At 42.5% G+C, this 18,640-nt stretch overlaps 2 protein-coding genes across 3 annotated transcripts in view; both read right to left on the minus strand.

The window, feature by feature from the left end:
- Positions 1-7,621, minus strand: part of sfswap (splicing factor SWAP) — a 35,091-nt gene extending 27,470 nt beyond the window's left edge. The window contains exons 1-2 of one of the 2 annotated variants that reach the window (XM_008119039.3): positions 7,173-7,621; positions 501-670 (exon numbers count right to left, since the gene is read on the minus strand). In XM_008119039.3, the coding sequence (XP_008117246.2) occupies positions 501-670; positions 7,173-7,459 (457 nt within the window). In that variant the 5' untranslated portion in view covers positions 7,460-7,621. The other variant, XM_062958722.1, reaches the window with a different exon arrangement.
- Positions 7,622-10,816: 3,195 nt separating this feature from the next.
- Positions 10,817-17,598, minus strand: ran (RAN, member RAS oncogene family). The gene is made up of 7 exons (XM_062958723.1): positions 17,443-17,598; positions 16,816-16,861; positions 13,429-13,513; positions 12,755-12,880; positions 12,229-12,416; positions 11,322-11,492; positions 10,817-11,231 (listed from the first exon to the last, which is right to left on the minus strand). Exons 2-7 carry the CDS (start codon positions 16,852-16,854, stop codon positions 11,187-11,189), a joined length of 654 nt encoding a protein of 217 aa, XP_062814793.1. The 5' UTR covers positions 16,855-16,861; positions 17,443-17,598; the 3' UTR covers positions 10,817-11,186.
- Between the last annotated feature and the right edge of the window lie 1,042 nt (positions 17,599-18,640).

Here is an 18,640-nt window from a genome sequence, read left to right on the forward strand (position 1 = left end):
GGTTTTAGTTACAAGTTTCTTTGAAATATATTATGGTGTGAACCTAACATTCAAGCACAAATATTACAGTAAATTCACCCCATGGGTGGCCATCTGTAAGCACTGAGACTTTTGCCAGTCCAAGGGGGCAGAAAAGAGAATCAGTATGGATGATCCTTTTCCTCCTGCCAAGATGTCTTAAGAGTCATTTCTGCTTATAACATAGAATAAAACATGAAGTTTTCGTTGATACAATACTGTTAAAGAAGAACAGTTAAAAGTGTCTCAATTCTCAGCCTGCCCTCAAAACTTGGGCAATTTCTGTGTGGCTCTACATATAAACTATCCTGAGGTCCTCTCAGATACGCAAAGACGCTTGTTTTTCGAATCCACTGGGTACTGTCAAAATAATATCAGAAAGAGTAAGTATAAAATGAGTGGGAACATTTTTTAATTTAAAAAGTTATTATAAATTTGCAATTCAAAATGTTCTAACTCAGGAAGTTGTCCTTGAGCAATACCTTGCCTTGCCTCCTCCTCAAGCAAGTCTGTACGCAAGGCTAAATACCTCTCTTCATCACAGAGGGCTTCTATTCTAGCCTCCTCTTCCGATAATTGGTAATCTCTGTTCCATGTGGAATATTCAGCATCATATTCAGAAAGGTCATGCAGGTGACCACGCCCATCATACCTGCAACATGAAAAAGATGGTCAATGAAAAGAACTTTGGGCTCTTGTTTCTGCCATTACAGAAATACTTACCACATATAATTTGATAATATGATTTCATATGTTAAATTAAGGGTAAATCAGTCTGACTAATTATGTCTCACCCACCTCCTTTTAAAGAGAAGCCTCAATTCCCCCTTAAAGACTAATACAGTTAAAGGCAAAAATATCTTAATAGTTAAAGAGGAACCAATTCTTTTATAGCTCTTACCGTCTATGGTTCAACCATTCAACACCACTGCCAAAATATTTTTTTTGCAAAGGCAAATAGCTTACATTTACACAAACCCAAATACATAAATACCTATCCGTAAGAACCAAACGGTCGCAATTTCCTCGCGTCTTTCTGCTAGTCTTGAACTCTCAGGAGAAATCTTCACCAAAGAAACTTGCGTCCATTGGAGGTAAAATGATGGCTAGGCTCGGCCCCTAGCCATGTGGCTGAGGAAAGAAGTGCTGGGTTATGTGATAGAGAGACAAACATGTATAGGTACAGTAATATATGTGCAATTTAAGGAGGTTCTCTACAGAAGTTGCAACAATAATGTTGGGATGCATAGGCTCCCTCACAAATATGTAATTTATTTGTACTTGTTACGCAACTGTTAACGTATTCACCTTTGGCAGATTAGAATCACTCTTAAAATCTCCCTTAGGAAAACATAGTTTTTAAAGTTAAGAGTGCCACAAATATACAAATTGGATTTGGATTCATTATATGCGCAAATTCAATTTGATTTAATGAACAGGGTCAATAGTTCCATCCTTTTTTTGTGACCAAGAAAAAGTGTGCTGGCACAATAGCAACAGTAAATTCTATCGCTCTGGGAAGGACCCTGAATACAAAGTATGAATGAAAGGCTTGTTGGATCAATACTAAAGTAACCCAAAATTGTTATTCCAAGGGCAACCCTACTAATCAAAAAGTATTTTACTGGCATTGAACAAACCGGTGCCAATTCCACTCCTCCAGAAAACAAAAATTGCTCAGGGTAAATATATATCAGTCTAAAGACAGAGATTAGTACAGGGCTGGAAAATGAGGTACCAGTAGCCTCCACCTGTATGCCCAGTTTTGTAATGTGTTTAGTGTATATCTCTTAAACCTCCTTAATTTACAAATGTAGATTGTTTAAAGATCATAGATATATGTAGAATTTGCTCGCACCATTTTTTGCAGCAGATTCATTGCAGTCTGTAAACTTCCCTTTCACACACCCCTGCTCTGAACTGAAAGTTTACAGAAAAACATAAAATGGTCTTGTGGCACATTAAAGACTGAAAAATTGTGTTAGGTTTTTGTTTGACAACAAAATGATGCAATGAAGAAAAATATAAGACATTTATATTTAAACTGTTACTCAATCTGGTAAGCCTAAAGTAAAGCTCTCCAATAATTTTAGTATTAATTCTTGTTGTGTGCCTTCAAGCCATTTCCGACTTACGGCGGCCTATCACTGGCTTTTCTTGGCAACATTTGTTTTGAGAGGGCTGAGGGTGTGTGACTTGCCCAAGATCACTCAGTGGCTTTGCCATGGCTGAGCAGGGATTTGGAAAGAGTCATAGCCCAGTGCTCAAACCACTACACCACGCTAGCTCTCTATTAATTCTGGAACGAAAAACAACTCATTTGATCATGTATCCAGGAAGACCTTTACCACTTGGCATCAGTAGCACTTTTCTGTATTAAAATAACTGTTAAAAGAACAGTTAAAAGGTGCTACTAAAAATAAAATACCTTATGCTTTGTCCAACCTCAAGAGTGTTATCATGTCATGCATATGTATTCCAACACAAAAATAGCTCTCAATTTGGAGCCTGCAATCTTATCAACTTACATGGCTTAGGTGAGGCAACAATGGAAGGAGCAAACTCTTACAATATACCGCATACCCCTTTTCAAACCAAAGCCCTTTAGACTCTATTTGCACTGAGTGCTTTAAAGACTTAATCACTATTTGAAATAACATCATTTCAGCCTCACTGACAATCCCTACCTAACCATTAGCAAACTACATAGCCATCAGTAAACACTATCCATCCCTCGAGGGAAGTTTGGGTCTTAGGGGTTATCACAGAGTCAGCTAAACAAATCACAAAAGCAAACAAACAATTACACAAACAAAGGAAAAGGGGTTTCGTTTAAAATAGAGCACTACCTACACCAGTGGCGTCAAACTTGTGGCCCTCCGTGTGTTTTGAAGTTCAGTTCCCAGAATTCCAGACCACTGGACAAGCTGGCTAGGGCTTCTGGGAGTTGGAGTCCAAAACAAATGGAGGGCCAAATCTCAGTCAAATACCTTTGACTGAGACCTAAGGAACATATTACCTAAATACTGTGAAAAAAGGCAGGTTCCAGGAAGTCACACATCACTACAAGATTCTGATTTTACGATGAACAGATGGGTAGATATATAAAGTAAAAATAAACTACTTTGGCAGAATCATTAGTAGCAGGTGGCTTAGGATTTCCTGTTATACACATTGGGCCTAAATGCACCAAAAATAATACAACTACGGTATTTTGAATATTAGGCAGCAAAGAATCTCTGATTGAAGTCTGTATTCACCACGAAGCATGCTGAGAGACCTTAAAGCCTGATCTAAGTTCTTCTTACCGGGTTAATTACAAAGGCGTCACCCACATATCCTTGAAACATGTCAAATGAAATATTATAGTGGAGAAAAACTTTAAAATGATAGGGATGTGTCTACTGCAGTGTAACAACACATGGCTAAATTACACAATCCATCAACCTGTCAACATTTGAACAGAATATGTAAAATTCTGGAGAACTGCTATAGAAAATTACTCTCAAAACAATTCATAATGGAAGTTGCAGGCCAGGATGACCTAATTTTAAACCCATCTGGACTGCAAAGGAAAAACCAATGAAATATTTTGTTCTTCCTCAGGGGTTAATGTATATGGATGTGTGTGCATATAGAAAACATTAGTCATCCTTTAGTTCTTAAGAGGAGCCATTATGACGTTTGGTTTGAAAAGGAGATTACTCCAGTCCCCAACACACATAAACCCCACTCCTACAAGGGGGAGGGGCCCAATATTCCAGTGACCCTCTGCCAGCGGGGAGGGAGCACAATGGGGCCAGAGGCCAAGCCGTCTAGAAAGAAGCCTTGGATATTCAACTTCAAAAGCTGCCAATTTTTTTGCCAGATGCATTCCTGTGTCTTTACATAAAGATACAGGAATGAAGCAATTGCCCCTTTGATCCATTCCCCAAATTTTCTGCAATGGTGCATCTGTTATCACCATCAAAACGAATTCTAGAGAGGTGGCCATGTCGGTCTGTTAGAGCAAATAAAATGAGGAGTGCAGTAGAACATTATGGATTTAGTGTGACTACATGTCATTATAACTGCATCAAGATTGTAGAACAAGGATCGTTAGCTGGATATGCTATCTGAGTTTAAAACAGCAGGAAAGAACATTCTCCCCTGGCTGGCCTATCTAAGTGATTTTCAAATTGTGAACGTTAAAGTATGCACTGACTGCTTTTAATATGTACCGTAGTGGTTTCATATGCTCATTGAACCATTTTAAATAATTTTAAATTTATGTATTTATTTGATAGATAGAAACTCTGATCTTTCTGCCTGGTGGGGATTCACTAGAGACCTATCACTACCTTAGGTAGGACTTATTTTATCACACATGGGTAAAGAAAAATGCTGATCCTATCCTCCAGATAAAAGGGTCATACTTTATTTTTCTACACACAGCCACACACCTCTTGCCCTCTCAAATAGGGGTAAAATGACAATGGAGTCAAAGCCACAATCGTACGCCATATAAAATTGTTATCCTTGAAAGCTGGTGCTAGATTTAGGTATGTGCTAGCCAAGAGAGAACACAGACGATCCCGCATTCACGCCAAAGCTGCCTATATTAATGCTGCTAAAAAACGCCACAAACCAAGAAGCACTCACAGTATGCTGTTTTGCCTAATTCTGTGCTTGTTTGCTCAGAAAAAAGTGCCAGGATATCTAAGGAAGCACCTCCTTCCAGGTAAATATACACAGAACTACATCCTCCATTGCAGTTTGGGGAAGCTGAGAATAGTATGGTGCTGTCACCATGGCCTAGAGCCATGGTGGCGCAATGGGTAAACCTTTGTGGTGGCTGAACTCCTGGCCTGAAGGTTGCCAGTTCGAATCCACAAGATGGGATGAGCTACCGTCTGTCAGCTCTAGCACATCCCAGCATCCCCTAGGCAACGTCTTTGTAAACGGCCAATTCTCTAACACCAGAAGCAGCATGCAGCATGTTCTCAAGTGGCTTCTGACACGATAAAGAAACAACAACCATGGCCTACTTGTTGGCATCTACACGGGACACCGCTTTAGCTGCCATGGGCTCAATGATGCACGGATTGAGCTACAAGAATCATGGGAGTTGTGGTTTCATTAAACCTTTTGATGTAGCCATCTATGCCAAAGAGTGAAGGTGCCTCCCCAAATTACAAATTTCATAGCATTGCGCCAGGGCAGTTCAAGTGGTGTCCAACACAATCTGTGCTCCTCCAGATGTTATGGACTTCAGCTTCCACCATTCCTAACTGCCTCAGGCCCCTTCCTTTTCCACTTAAGTGTCTGAGGGGGAAACGGAAAGGACCAGGGGCTGTTAGGAATGGTGTGAGTTGAAATCCAAAATGCCTGGAGGGGCCAAGTTTGCCCATGCCTAGTGTAGTAGACGCACCCAGAGAAACAGCTGATTGTTTAGAGCACACAGATGTGGACCAGATAACCCTCTGGGCTGACTTTCTCACGTTACATTATGTAACACAATTTTTGTTCGGGACGGATCAATGCCATTTCCTCATTGGTTCTATCATTTTTGGGCCCCTGGTGGCACAGTGTGTTAAAGTGCTGAGTTGCTGAACTTGCGGACCAAAAGGTCCCAGGTTCAAATCCCGGGAGTAGAGTGAGCGCCCGCTGTTAGCCCCAGCTTTTCCAGCCTAGCAGTTCAAAAACATGCCAATGTGAGTAGATCAATAGGTACCGCTCCGGCAGGAAGGTAACAGCGCTCCATGCTGTCATGCCAATGGCCACATGACCTTGGAGATGTCTACGGACAATGCCGGCTCTTCAGCTTAGAAATGGAGATGAGCACCAACCCCCAGAGTCAGACACGACTGAACTTAACATCAGGGGAAACCTTTACCTTTCTATCATTTTTACAAAAGCATGGAAACAGTGTATTAAACTGAAAAAAAACAACAACATTTTGCTAAGTCTGGTGGAGGTTTTTAAGCAGAGGCTGGATGGCCATTTGTCAGGGGTGCTTTGAATACGATTACCTGCTTCTTATAGAATCATAGATCATAGAATCGTAGAGTTGGAAGAGACCTCATGGGCCATCCAGTCCAACCCCCTGCAAGAAGCAGGAAAATCTCATTCGAAGCACCCCCCGACAGATGGCCATCCAGCCTCTGCTTAAAAGCCTCCAAAGAAGGAGCCTTCACCACAGTCTGGGGCAGAGAGTTCATTGCCAAACAGCTCTCACGGTGAGGAAGTTCTTCCTGATGTTCAGGTGGAATCTCCTTTCCTATAGTTTGAAGCCACTGTTCTGTGTCCTAGTCTGCAGGGCAGCAGAAAACAAGCTTGCTCCCTCCTCCCTATGACTTCCCCTCACATGTTTGTATATAGCTTTTTTTTTCTCGTGTCAGGAGCAACCGGAGTTGCTTCTGGAGTGAGAGAGTTGGCCGTCAGCAAGGAGGTTACCCAGGGGACGCCCCATGTTTTACCATCCTTGTGGGAGGCTTCTCTCATGTCCCCGCATGGAGCTAGAGCTGAGAGAGGGAGCTGAGAGTGGTGGGATTCGAACCTGGCAGCTTTCAGGTCAGCAACCCAACCTTCAAGTCATGAGGCTTTTATCCCCTAGGCCACCGGAGGCTCCACAATATATATGGTTATCATGTCTCCTCTCAGCCTTCTCTTCTGCAGGCTAAAGATACCCAGCTCTTTAAGCCACTCCTCATACGGTTTGTTCTCCAGACCCTTGATCATTTTAGTTGCCGTTTCCAGCTTGTCAACATCTCCCTTCTTGGCAGGGGGTTGGCCTGGATGGCTCATGAGGTCTCTTCCAACTCTATGATTCTATATGATTCTATATCCTGCAGTACATTGAACTCTGGTTTCTCAATGAACACCTCACAGAGCAGGCCTGGGCCAACTTCGGCCCTCCCTCCAAGTGTTTTGGGCTTCAAGTCCAAGTCCAAACCAGCTGGAGGGCGGGCCGAGGCTTGGCACAGGCCCTGGCATTGGCCCCAAAGGCCCCCCGGCCCTGCTTGGCAGAAGGCCCTCGATTCGGCGCCCTTCCCGCCACCCAACCCCTGGAGGGAGCGAGAGAGAGAGAGAGAGAGAGAGAGAGAGAAGGGCAAAGACACACAATCTCAAACAGAAGCGCGCGGCAGGCGGGCGGGGAGTTGGCTTGCACCGACCTATCGATCATGATCGAAGCGTCTCCCATCCATGGGATGAGGTGGCGGCCTTGCTCCTGCGCCAGAGCCTTCTCGTCGTCCCGGAACAGCTTGCAGGCGTAGCCGAAGACCAGCAGCTCCGCGCGCGCGCCGCTCCCGCCGTTGCCGCTCCCGCCGCCGCCGCCGCCGCTCGGAGCCGAGGCCGAGGGGGAAAGCGCCCCGACGACGACGCCGACGCCGCCGCCCGACAAGATGGTCCGCGGCGCCGGCCCGCCCTCGGCCCCGCCGCCCGAGCGACCCACGTACATGGCCGGCCGAAAAGGTCCTTCCTTCGGGCTGCAAGGCGAGGCGAGGCAAGGCGCGCGCTCCCCCGCGTGCGTGCGTGCGTGCCTCCCTCCTTTGGCTCTCCTCACGCGCTCCGGCCCGCCCGCCGACTGCCCGCCCGCCCCCTCAGCCGCGCCATTGGCCCGCAACAAAATGGCGCGGGGCTCATTTCCGGCTGCTTGGAAGGAGACGCCGGAAGTCTCTTCTTCTCCCCGGAGGAAGAAGCCACGCCTCTTTTCCCGCCCGCTTCGGCAGATTCGTCACAAACCCGTGGAAAAAAAATGCGCACTGGACTCTCGCGGATAGGTGATTTGAGTCCACACTTGCCCTGTCATCCAGTTCAAGGTGGTTTTATACAGCTGTGGGGAAGGGGCCTCAAATAGCCCAGTTCAAAGCCTTGATATTCTGGGTTCTGTGGCTGTGTGGACAGGGCCCTCAAAAAGCCCAGTTCTCGATTAGATGGCAGTGTAGACTCAGGGCTCTTCCACACAGCCATAGAACCCAGAATATCAAGGCAGAACATCCCACAAGATCTGCTTTGAACTGGGTTATCTGAGTCCACACTGCCATATACAGTAGAGTCTCACTTATCCAAGACTCGCTTATCCAACATTCTGGGTTATCCAACACATTTTTGTAGACAATGTTTTCAATACATCGTGATACTTTGGTACTAAATTCGTAAATACACTAATTACTATGTAGCATTACTGTATATTGAACTACTTTTTCAGTCAGATTTGTTGTATAACATGATGTTTTGGTGCTTCATTTGTAAAACCATAACCGAATTTGATGTTTAATAGGCTTTTCCTTAATCTCTCCTTATTATCCAACATATTCGCTTATCCAACGTTCTGGATTATCCAACGCATTTTTGTAGTCAATGTTTTCAATACATCGTGATATTTTGGTGCTAAATTCGTAAATACAGTAATTACTACGTAGCATTACTGCGTATTGAACTACTTTTTCTGTCAAATTTGTTGTATAACATGATGTTTTGGTGCTTAATTTGAAAACCATAACCTAATTTGATGTTTAATAGGCTTTTCCTTAATCTCTCCTTATTATCCAACATATTCGCTTATCCAGCGTTCTGCCAGCCCGTTTACATTGGATAAGCTCTTGGGCTTAGAAATGGAGATAAGCACCAACCCCCAGAGTCGGACACGACTAGACTTAATGTCATGGGAAAACTAAAAAAATCCCTGTTCCAACTTACATACAAATTCAACTTAAGAGCAAACCTACAAAGCTTTTGTAACCTGTAGTATGGAAGAAAGTGGACATTTGACCTCATAAGAAGCTAATCGGCATATCTGTGCCATGTCTAATACACCTTAATAAAGTAAGGGATTTGGGGGGTTCTTTCTTCCTTCCTGTTCTAAGCCATCCAGTGTGGCTTCTAAAACAATGAGCCAAGTTAAATTGAAGAAGGGCTGCACTGGAGTGACAAGGCAGGCTAGATGTTGCATAGAGCCACAGCACCACCGTGTGGGGTTCTTGCGAACCGGCAATATTCTTCATAAGGCAATTCCAAAAAAAGCTGGAAATTTTAGCTGCAGTGTATCAGACACCGCCTGCACTGTGGCAGGAATAAGATGCCAGTTCACACAGATCATAATATAATTCGCTTTTTCAGACTGCCATTTTGGGGCTGCGCTTCAGCATTTACTACTATTCAAACACTCAACTGCTCCTTGTCATGTTTTGGGAACAAAATGTTACCAAGGTGGAAAAAAACTAAGCTATGCACTAATAAGGATAGCCTTAAATTGACAAGCAAGAGACTGAACACTGAGCCCAAACTAGGGAACATAAATTAGCTTGTGAGGACCAAGCATGCTCAGTGTCTACACAAAGTATATACAGCTATATTATATTTATGAGCTATATAAGAACAGCTAAATGAACTGTCAGAATTTAAAAACCATGTAAAGACCTACAGTAGAGTCTCACTTATCCAACATAAACGGGCCGGCAGAATGTTGGATAAGCAAATATGTTGGATAATAAGGAGGCATTAAGGAAAAGCCTATTAAACATCAAATTAGGTTATGATTTTACAAATGAAGCACCAAAACATCATGTTAGACAACAAATTTGGCAGGAAAAGTAGTTCAATACGCAGTAATGCTATGTAGTAATTACTGTATTTATGAATTTAGCACCAAAATATCACAATATATTGAAAGCATTCACTACAAAAATGCGTTGGATAATCCAGAACGCTGGATAAGCGAGTGTTGGATAAGTGAGACTCTACTGTATCTCTTCCGGCAGGCCTACCCAGTCTTTAAGCATGAATTTTGAATGTATGTCCTTTGTTCAATCTCTATTTTGTGCATTTTAATATGTATGTTGTAGAAATAAGTTTTAATATGTAGCTTTTATAGAAATGAGTTTTAATATGTGTATCTGTAGTGTTTTTGCAATCTTTGTTTTAATTATTCTGTAACCCAACTGGAACATGCCCATACTGCCCAGAAAACTCACAGAAACCCAATAAATTATTATGTATCTGGTATATCACTTTGTATATTTTGCCTTCATTCTGGATGTAGGGTTTAACTTTTTAATATTTTCCCTATGAAGCAGTACAGGAACAATTGTTTGCAGCCAACGCTACATATACCTATTGATTCATATAAATTATTTTTTGATCCAGTTTATGGGAAATGGCTTTAGTTGTCATTCACTGGGACCTGGTCAGAAACATATTGTGTCCCAGTTCATTTTGCTGGGCCTCTCAGCAGCTTTTGATCATTGACCATAGTATCCTTCTGGGACTCTGTTTGGATGTAATTGGGAAGCAGTACGTTTCCATTTTTTCCATGAAGCATGAATCCAGGTGGTGAAGCTCAGAAAATTCCCGTCACTGGTCTGGTTTTCCTCAGGGCTTAGTTCAGTCCACTATGCTATTCAGTATCTATACGAAACCACTGGGAGATTGTCTAAAGAATGAGGATTGATACTACCGATACACTAAAGACACCCAATTCTTTCTCCATTCCACTTAGGTTAAATAATTGAAAAACAGTAGTACCTTTAACAGATATTGGCTCTAGCATTTAACTCAACTCCAGGAAAATTATGGGTCATTGCCTAGGATAGTACTACTATTGGTAGACCAAACTGTCACACAAACTTGCTAAATTAAGACCTATGTGAGAATTGTTTATACTAGAGAAAAATCACTTCAATGTAAGACAACCAGTTTACATCCAATTAGAACAGCTTCTTTGATGTGAATTTAGCTTCACTAGGTTCATAACTCATTTTGTTAAAACTCCCAAGTTAGGCGCAGGCTTTATGGGTTCCAAATAACCAAGCTTGAATGACAAAGAGACACTTTATTGAATATTTGAAACACAACTTTATTATGATCTAAACGAAAAGGAATGGGAATGACAGTAACAAACAGGTTTTACCACTGAATACTGTGCCGTGACTGCAATAGATTTGTAACTCAAATAAGAGCAAATTGCAGTCCAAAACAGCTAAATATGCAGGTCCAAAATGAAGGAATTTTATTTAAACTGCCACATTCACTCCAAAGCCCATTCTCTCTTTTTCAGCATCCCAAAGATTAAAGCACATGTTATGCTCAGCTAGAATAATAAAGTGGCAAACACGCTGCACCACTGACATGACAGAACAGTTGCCTATAAAACTAGACTTCTGATGCTGGGCTCCAGCTTCACTATCTTACAGGTCATCATCTTCATCTGGCAGTGCAGTGGTCTGAGCAATCTAAAAAAGAGAAAAAGGAAAGTTTAGTAACATTGAAGGAGCCATGGCAGCCAACAGGTAGCTATGCCAGATACTTTATGAGCTATATACCTGTAAATCCTGCTCATATTGTGCTGCCAGTGCTGGATCCATAACAACTTCAGGTGGTGCAAGAGCAGGCATGGCAACAAATTCCAAGTTGGGATCTCCAATCAGCTTTCTTGCCAGCCAGAGAAAAGGCTTCTCAAAGTTGTAGTTACTCTTGGCTGAAATATCATAATACTACAGAGAAGGAGAGGAGGCAAAAGCAAAGAGAACTCTGTCAGTAAAATAATTTAAAGTTTTTGAACACCTTCAAAAGCAGAAGTTTGATTATGGTATGAGGCTTTCTTAACTGCAAATCACACCAGATATGAGGTCTCATCCTTAGAGATAAAATGTGCTCTTCACACATAGATTTATTCCCCTAAAGTCTGATCTTGGAAGCTAAGCAGGGTTGGCCCTGAATTAGTACATGGATGGGAGGCTGCCAACAAGTATCTGATTCCTGTAGGCTCTATTTCAGAGGAAGGAACTGGCAGAATTGCCTCTGAGGAATCCTTGCCTAAGAAAACTTTATGAAATTGCTTATATAGCCACAGGTAGACAGGCACACAGATTGTACATCATTCTACCATATTTCTTGAACACTTGTTCATGGTTTCACCAGAAAATTCAAACCTACATTTATTATAGATAATATTTTAGTTCAACTGTACAAACTATAATTGTTATTTTAGAAATCCAGAAAAACAGGTTTACAATTATTTATTGAATTCTGTCCCTACATTGCAGTCTTCAATATCCAAAGTATATGAATGTGCACAATGTAAACAATACATGGAAGAAATGTGATATATTCTGGGATTAGAAACCAAGGAGCAAAAGCATTTACTTCTGCCAAAAAAGCAACAACTATCTTCTTGCTTACACCTTCTATTTTAAAGAAATATCACTAAAGAAAATCCTATTATCTCACCTGCAAATTCTTCTTCCGGTGAAAAACAATCGATTTTGCTTTGACTTTTCTGTCCTTGATATCCACTTTGTTGCCACACAAAACTATGGGGATGTTCTCACACACCCGTACCAGATCTCTATGCCAGTTGGGTACGTTCTTGTATGTAACTCTTGATGTCACATCAAACATTATGATGGCACATTGAGCTGAAAGTTAAATGTTTTGGAGTTATTAATGTCAATACAACTCATAATGTACAACTGCCAAATTCAATTTTTGATAAAGAAGCAGATTCAACAACCCATCACGTGTTACTTTACAAATGCCAGAAAACCTTTACCACAGTTGAATTTTAAGAACTCAAAATTTTAGCTTCCGCAATATTCGAAGTTTATATTCAGCATGCTGTGACTTCAAACTTTTACAAATCCAATTGGCTGACAACTATACTTTGGAACAAATGATTTAGACATTTGATTCTCTTGGATAGCAACATATGGCTGTTTTTTTTTTTTTTTGAAAACAGCACTCCAGGACAACTTACCTTGGATGTAATAGCCATCTCGCAGACCCCCAAATTTTTCTTGCCCAGCTGTGTCCCACACATTAAATTTAATCGGACCTCTGTTAGTATGGAACACCAGAGGATGGACTTCAACACCCAGAGTAGCTGAAATTACATAAAATATTGGTTGGTGGGCTGCATAAAAATGCAGTAATCAATTGGAACACCAATATGTGTAACAATGCAGGTAAGTGGTACTAACATGCTTAGCTAACCTTTATTTTTTTTTAAATCTATCCATATGCCATTTTCACATAGACTGGGCTTGTTTCATTTTATTCACAACATATTAAGATGCCCTTACTATGCATCACTTAAAAGCTTCCTCAAACATTTTCCTCACCTGCTCTTTTCTTCTATCCCTCTCCCATTACTACAGGCGATAAACCCCTATTGAACAATCCGAAGCTTTTGGACATTTAATCATATAATATTCAAAGCTCTAAACACCTGAAAAATAGACGATACTACACAGGAATGTACAGATTTACAGACTCCTGAAGGTTGGGACCCCCCCTTTTTTTTTAGAATGGCCAGACACAAATTCCTAGAACATCATCCAAATTTCTAGAATAAAAAGCCAATGTATTTTACTTATATGATTATATGAAAAAAGAGTTCTTTGAAGGTTTTAAGTACTGAGATCAACTTACCTACATATTTCTTCTCAAATTCACCAGTCAAGTGGCGCTTTACAAATGTAGTTTTACCAGTACCACCATCACCAACCAAAACAAGCTGTTGAAAAGCAATTTCAGAAATTGACATTTTGAAAAAATGCATCCTATGCCAAGATTGTTTTCTATCCATCTCCCAGATTAATGGAAACATTTCCTCGGTCAGTGTAGTGTAGGTGCTATATGGTGTCAGGGAACTTAAGATTCAAATTGCCATTCAAGTTAAGAAGTGCCAAGACAACTAAATTAATCCAACCATACTCAAATCTATCCAAAAGGAAAGCCAGGTGAAAGACACGAGTACACTGCTTTGGGTCTTGATCAAGAGAGAAAAGTAGGGATATAATAATATTTTGCAGGGAGTCCCCAAGTTACAAACAAGATAGGTTCTGTAAAGCCTTTTTGCTAATTTTCTTTATATTTCATTCTAAGGGGTTTCAAGTTATATTCAACAACTTTTTAGATGAAACTGGGGCCTCTTTCACAGCAAAATAAAATCCCACAGTTTCTGCTTTGGAATCCAAATATTGTGTTATTCAACTCAAAGTAAAGGTGTATTGAAGTTTGAAAATAGTGGACTCAAATAATCCAGTACAAAGCAGATACTGTGAGATTTTCTGCCTTGATATTCTGTGTTATATGGCTGTGTGGAAGGGCCCTGGAACTTCACGGTGTCAGCAAGGTAGGTTTGTAAGTCCACTATTTTCAAACCTCAATACACCTTTACTTTGAGTTGAATAACACAATATTTGGATATAATGGGGGGTGGGGGAGAAAGGACAGTCACATGTATGTGGCACATTCAGCTCAATGGAGGAAAACAGGACAAAAATGTAACAAATAATGTAAACTAATAGACTTGTAATTTAAAGTCACCGTCTTATTGTTTGAAATAACACCATGTAACAACATGTGAAACATTTTCTGTTTCTGGTTTGACAGTGTTATTTTCCATTTAATTGTGCGGTCCCTACTTTGAAAGTTGTTCTACTCCAGAAACTTTGTTTTTGTGGCTGCCATAAGTTAGGTTGAATTGGCCGAGAGACTTTATGGGATATTCATTGAAAAAACTGAGCCAAATGTGCTTTAGTGGGATGTCCCACCAAAATGTTTTTGCAGTTTAATACACTTTTGTCATGTTTTAATGATAGGACCAATTAGGAAATGACAGTTTATAACCCAGGAACAAAAATCATGTTACATAGTGGGATTTTTTTTCGTGTCAGGAGTGACTTGAGAAATAGCAAGTCGCTTCTGGTGTGACAGAATTGGCTGTCTGAAAGGAAGTTGCCCAGGGGATGCCCGGAAATTTTACCATCATGTCGGAGGCTTCTCTCATGTCTCCGCATGGGAAGCTGGAGCTGACAGATGGGAGCTCACAATGCTAAATAGGCAGCTACATAGTGGGATACAAATATATGGCTATCTAGTTTGATTTTTTATTCGTAGTGTGTGATACACATAGTAGGATACAAATATATATATATCACACTACCAATAAAAATCAAACCAGACAGCCACAAAGTCCAAAAGTACAATGCTGCCTTTGCTTACCTGAAAGTTAAATTTAATGCAACTAGGTGGACCTTTCTTCTGATCCTTAACAGACTTTGGGTCCTTCCACACGGCCATATAACCCAGACTATCAAAACAGATAACCCACAATACCAGCTTTGAACTGGGGGCCCTTCCACATAGCCCTGTATCCCAGAATATCAAGGCAGAAAATCCCACAAAATCTGCTTTGAACTGGGTTATCTGAGTCCATACTCAGATAATGTGGGATTTTGGCCTTGATATTGTGAGATACAGGGCTGTGTGGAAGGGCCCTGGATTTTCTGAATCCACGCTGCCACACTAGACTCTAGAACTCCCTGCCCAGGGAAGCCAGAATGGCCCTGTCTTCCCTGCTGTCCTTTTGGCGGCAGGTTTAAACTTTTTTATTCAGGCAGGCTTTTAAAGGTATTAAAAAACCTCAGGGGCTGCTGTGATTTCGTATGCTTTGACCGATGTTTTATACTGGTTTTAATCCTTGTTTATTTGTATATTTAAAGTTGTACAGCAATGCTTTCAATTGGGAGCCGCTTTGAGCCTCAGGGCCATTCCACGCAGCCCTATAACCCAGAATATCAAGGCAGAAAATCCCACAATATTTGCTTTGAATTGGGTTATCAGAGTCCATACTCAGATGTGGGATTTTCTGCCTTGGTATTCTGGGATACAGGGCTGTGGGGAAGGGTCCTCAGTTTGGAGAGAAAAAGCGGGATATAAAATAACATCATCGTCATAAAATCCATTTCAATGTAGATTCTATAGAGCTATGTGGAAGGGGACTTAGAATTTATTTGTTTACTGTATTTCTATTTATTTATTTACTGCGTTTCTCTGTGAATATCCCTGGGGGGACTCAAAGCGGTTTCCAACATAAGCATGGCAAAAATTAAATGCTGAACATATATGTGAACTACCAAAATGAAGAATCGGCAATAACAAACATGTAGCTTTAAATCACAACTATTAAAACCACATTAAACCATAAAACATTGGCAACATTTACAAAGCTTTTTTTCTCCTTTTCTAAGGGCCCTTCCACACTGCCCTATATCCCAGAATATGAAGGCAGAAAATCCCACATTATCTGAGTGTGGACTATTCAGACAAGTTAGTTCAAAGCAGATATTGTGGGATTTTCTACCTTGATGTTCTGGGCTCTAGGGCTGTGGGGATGGGCCTTAAATGTGGACTTGGATAACGCAGTTCTAAACAGTTATTGTGAGATTTTCTGCTTTGATATTCTGGGATCTAGGGCTGTGTGGAAGGGCCTTAAATGTGGACTTGGATAACGCAGTTCTAAACAGTTATTGTGAGATTTTTCTGCTTTGATATTCTGGGATCTAGGGCTGTGTAGAAGGGCCTTAAATGTGGACTTGGATAATGCAGTTCTAAACAGTTATTTTGGGATTTTCTACTTTGATATTCTGGGATATAGGGCTGTGTGGAAGGGCCTTAAATGTGGACTCGAATAACGCAGTTCTAAACAGTTATTGTGAGATTTTCTGCTTTGATATTCTGGGATTTAGGGCTGTGTGGAAGGGCCTTACATGTGGACTCGGATAATGCAGTTCTAAACAGTTATTGTGGGAGTTTCTGCTTTGATATTCTGGGATCTAGGGATGTAAAATTGTGTGCCTAAGGTTCCTGCGGATTGCTAGGCGAACAAAGGAAGAAGCCACGCGCCACAGGGATCCCCTCCAACGCCATCAAAGAGGGGGAAAAAAGTTGTGGGTGGGGAAGATTCTTTATTTATTTTTTTGTATAAGGAATCTATGAAAGGAAAGAGGCCTCCGGGGAAAGAGGACTTACCTTAAACTGGACTTGGGGTTCTCCTTGCGGGGCGGCCATGCTGCGTCTGGAGAGGAACGAGGAAGGGAGGGAGGGAAGAAGGAAAGAGGCGTGATCGGAGAGAAAGGCCCAGTTCCTCCGAGCTCCCCAAAAGGCGCGTGGCGGCCTCTGCATCCGGGGCGCGGGGCAGGAAGTGTGCGCCGGAGCAGCCAATGGCGCCCCACCCTTGCCAAAGCCTCGCCTCTCTCTCCTCCCCCCCCCCCCCCCGGGCCCAGAATGGCTCAGCACAATCGCGGGGCGCAAACAATGCGCCGGAGGGACACTGTGATGGCCTCAGAGAGGAACCACCCACCTACGCTGTTTGCCAGAGATCCCCTCAGGTGGAGCCGCTGCTTCTTCCCCTTCCCGCGCCAACGGAGACTCTGAGGCGAGGCGCGGCCGCTCCCCCCCCCCCCTCAACCGCCGCTCCAACGGCCGCCTCAGCCGCGCGGGAACCTCCACAGGCAGGGACACGCACCCTCCTCGCGCTCGTGGGCCTAAGCAGGCGCCTCGCATGCTCGCCTGGCGCTGCCCTGAGGCGCCTCAGCAGGCAGCCAGTCAGCGCCTCCCCGCGTCCCTCTCTCTCAATCTAGACTCGCCCGGAGTTACCTTGCCGAGGCTTCGTTCTTTCTTCCTCTCTCCGCTCGGTCTTCGCTCTCGCTCTTTTCTCCCTCGGCTGAGGAAGATGGCGGAAGCGCGAGGGTTCAAATAGCAGTAAAAAAAAAAGAAGGGGGAAAGGGGGGCGGGGCGTGCGCGCGGGGGCCACGCAGGCCTGACGTCACAGAGGCCCGCGCGCGCTCACAAACGGGCCAACAGCGCGGGGGGGGGGGAGGGGCGGGAGGGGCGGCCTCCGTGTCACGTGGCTGCCTCCGAGGTAGAGAGGGGGAGGGCCCGGCTCTTCGCGCCTCTTTCTCGCCTCGCTCACGCCGCAGGCAAGGAGGCGCTCTCCGCCTGCATGGAAGGAAGAAAAGGCCGCTGTCCCCAGGCCTTTCTCGCCTCAGTCCCCTTCCATACAACTGTCTCAAATCCACATTAAACTGGTTTATATCACAGGGCCCTTCCACATAGCTATATAACCCAGAATGTGATCGAGGTGACCACCCTCCCCCCCAGGACTTTGTAAAAGATAGTTCAAAAATCAAGACTTTATGTTCTATATTCCATATATTTATAGTAGAAGGTGATTGAGACTTTTTACTTGAGTTTACTGTGGATTATCCCTGCACTCTGAGGCAAGAGATAACAACTTCATGAATTGTAAAATCATGCTGCTAAAACTCCACTTTTATGAATTTCCATGCTGGGTTCTCCAGATGTTATGAACTTCGTTCTTATCAAATATTTTCAATTGTTTATATCATTCATGATTCCCCTTTAGGCAATGTAACTCACTTTTATGGATTCTCCCTTATTTCCATGAAATCTATCTGTCTGCCTATATGTATTTGTACTCTTTGGGATCCCCGGAAAATATGTATTTTTCCCAGCAGGGTTTATATTCCAACTTTATTTTATTTTTCATTTTATTTCATATAATTGCCAAGTCATGAAATCAAATAGGAAATATTTTGAACTCAACCTGAACCCCAGAAGTTATCCCAGTTCCTATGACCCAGGCTTCCCTTCCCAAAAACAAAAGGATAATCTGCCACCGCTAAACCCAATCAAATTCAGATTGCATGGACAATATAGGGCTTGAGTTGCCGAATTCGGAGTATTGACCTAAAGGTGATTCGCCCCAAGGCAAACATTGTCATATCTCACCCAAAGGAAAAACCAGGACACCTCAGGAAGGCGCCCTGCAGAG

The sequence above is a fragment of the Anolis carolinensis genome, chromosome X (genome assembly GCF_035594765.1).
Source record: "Anolis carolinensis isolate JA03-04 chromosome X, rAnoCar3.1.pri, whole genome shotgun sequence".
Taxonomy (NCBI): Eukaryota; Metazoa; Chordata; class Lepidosauria; order Squamata; family Dactyloidae; genus Anolis; species Anolis carolinensis.

Excerpts from the sequence above, each read along its gene's own strand:
- ran (XM_062958723.1), bottom strand. The coding sequence starts at position 16,854 with ATGGCCGCCCCGCAAGGAGAACCCCAAGTCCAGTTTAAG. Across the intron at positions 13,514-16,815 it reads AACCCCAAGTCCAGTTTAAG|CTTGTTTTGGTTGGTGATGG; the intron begins GTAAGTCCTCTT and ends GCTTTTCAACAG. Across the intron at positions 12,881-13,428 it reads ATTTGAGAAGAAATATGTAG|CTACTCTGGGTGTTGAAGTC; the intron begins GTAAGTTGATCT and ends ATGTAATTTCAG.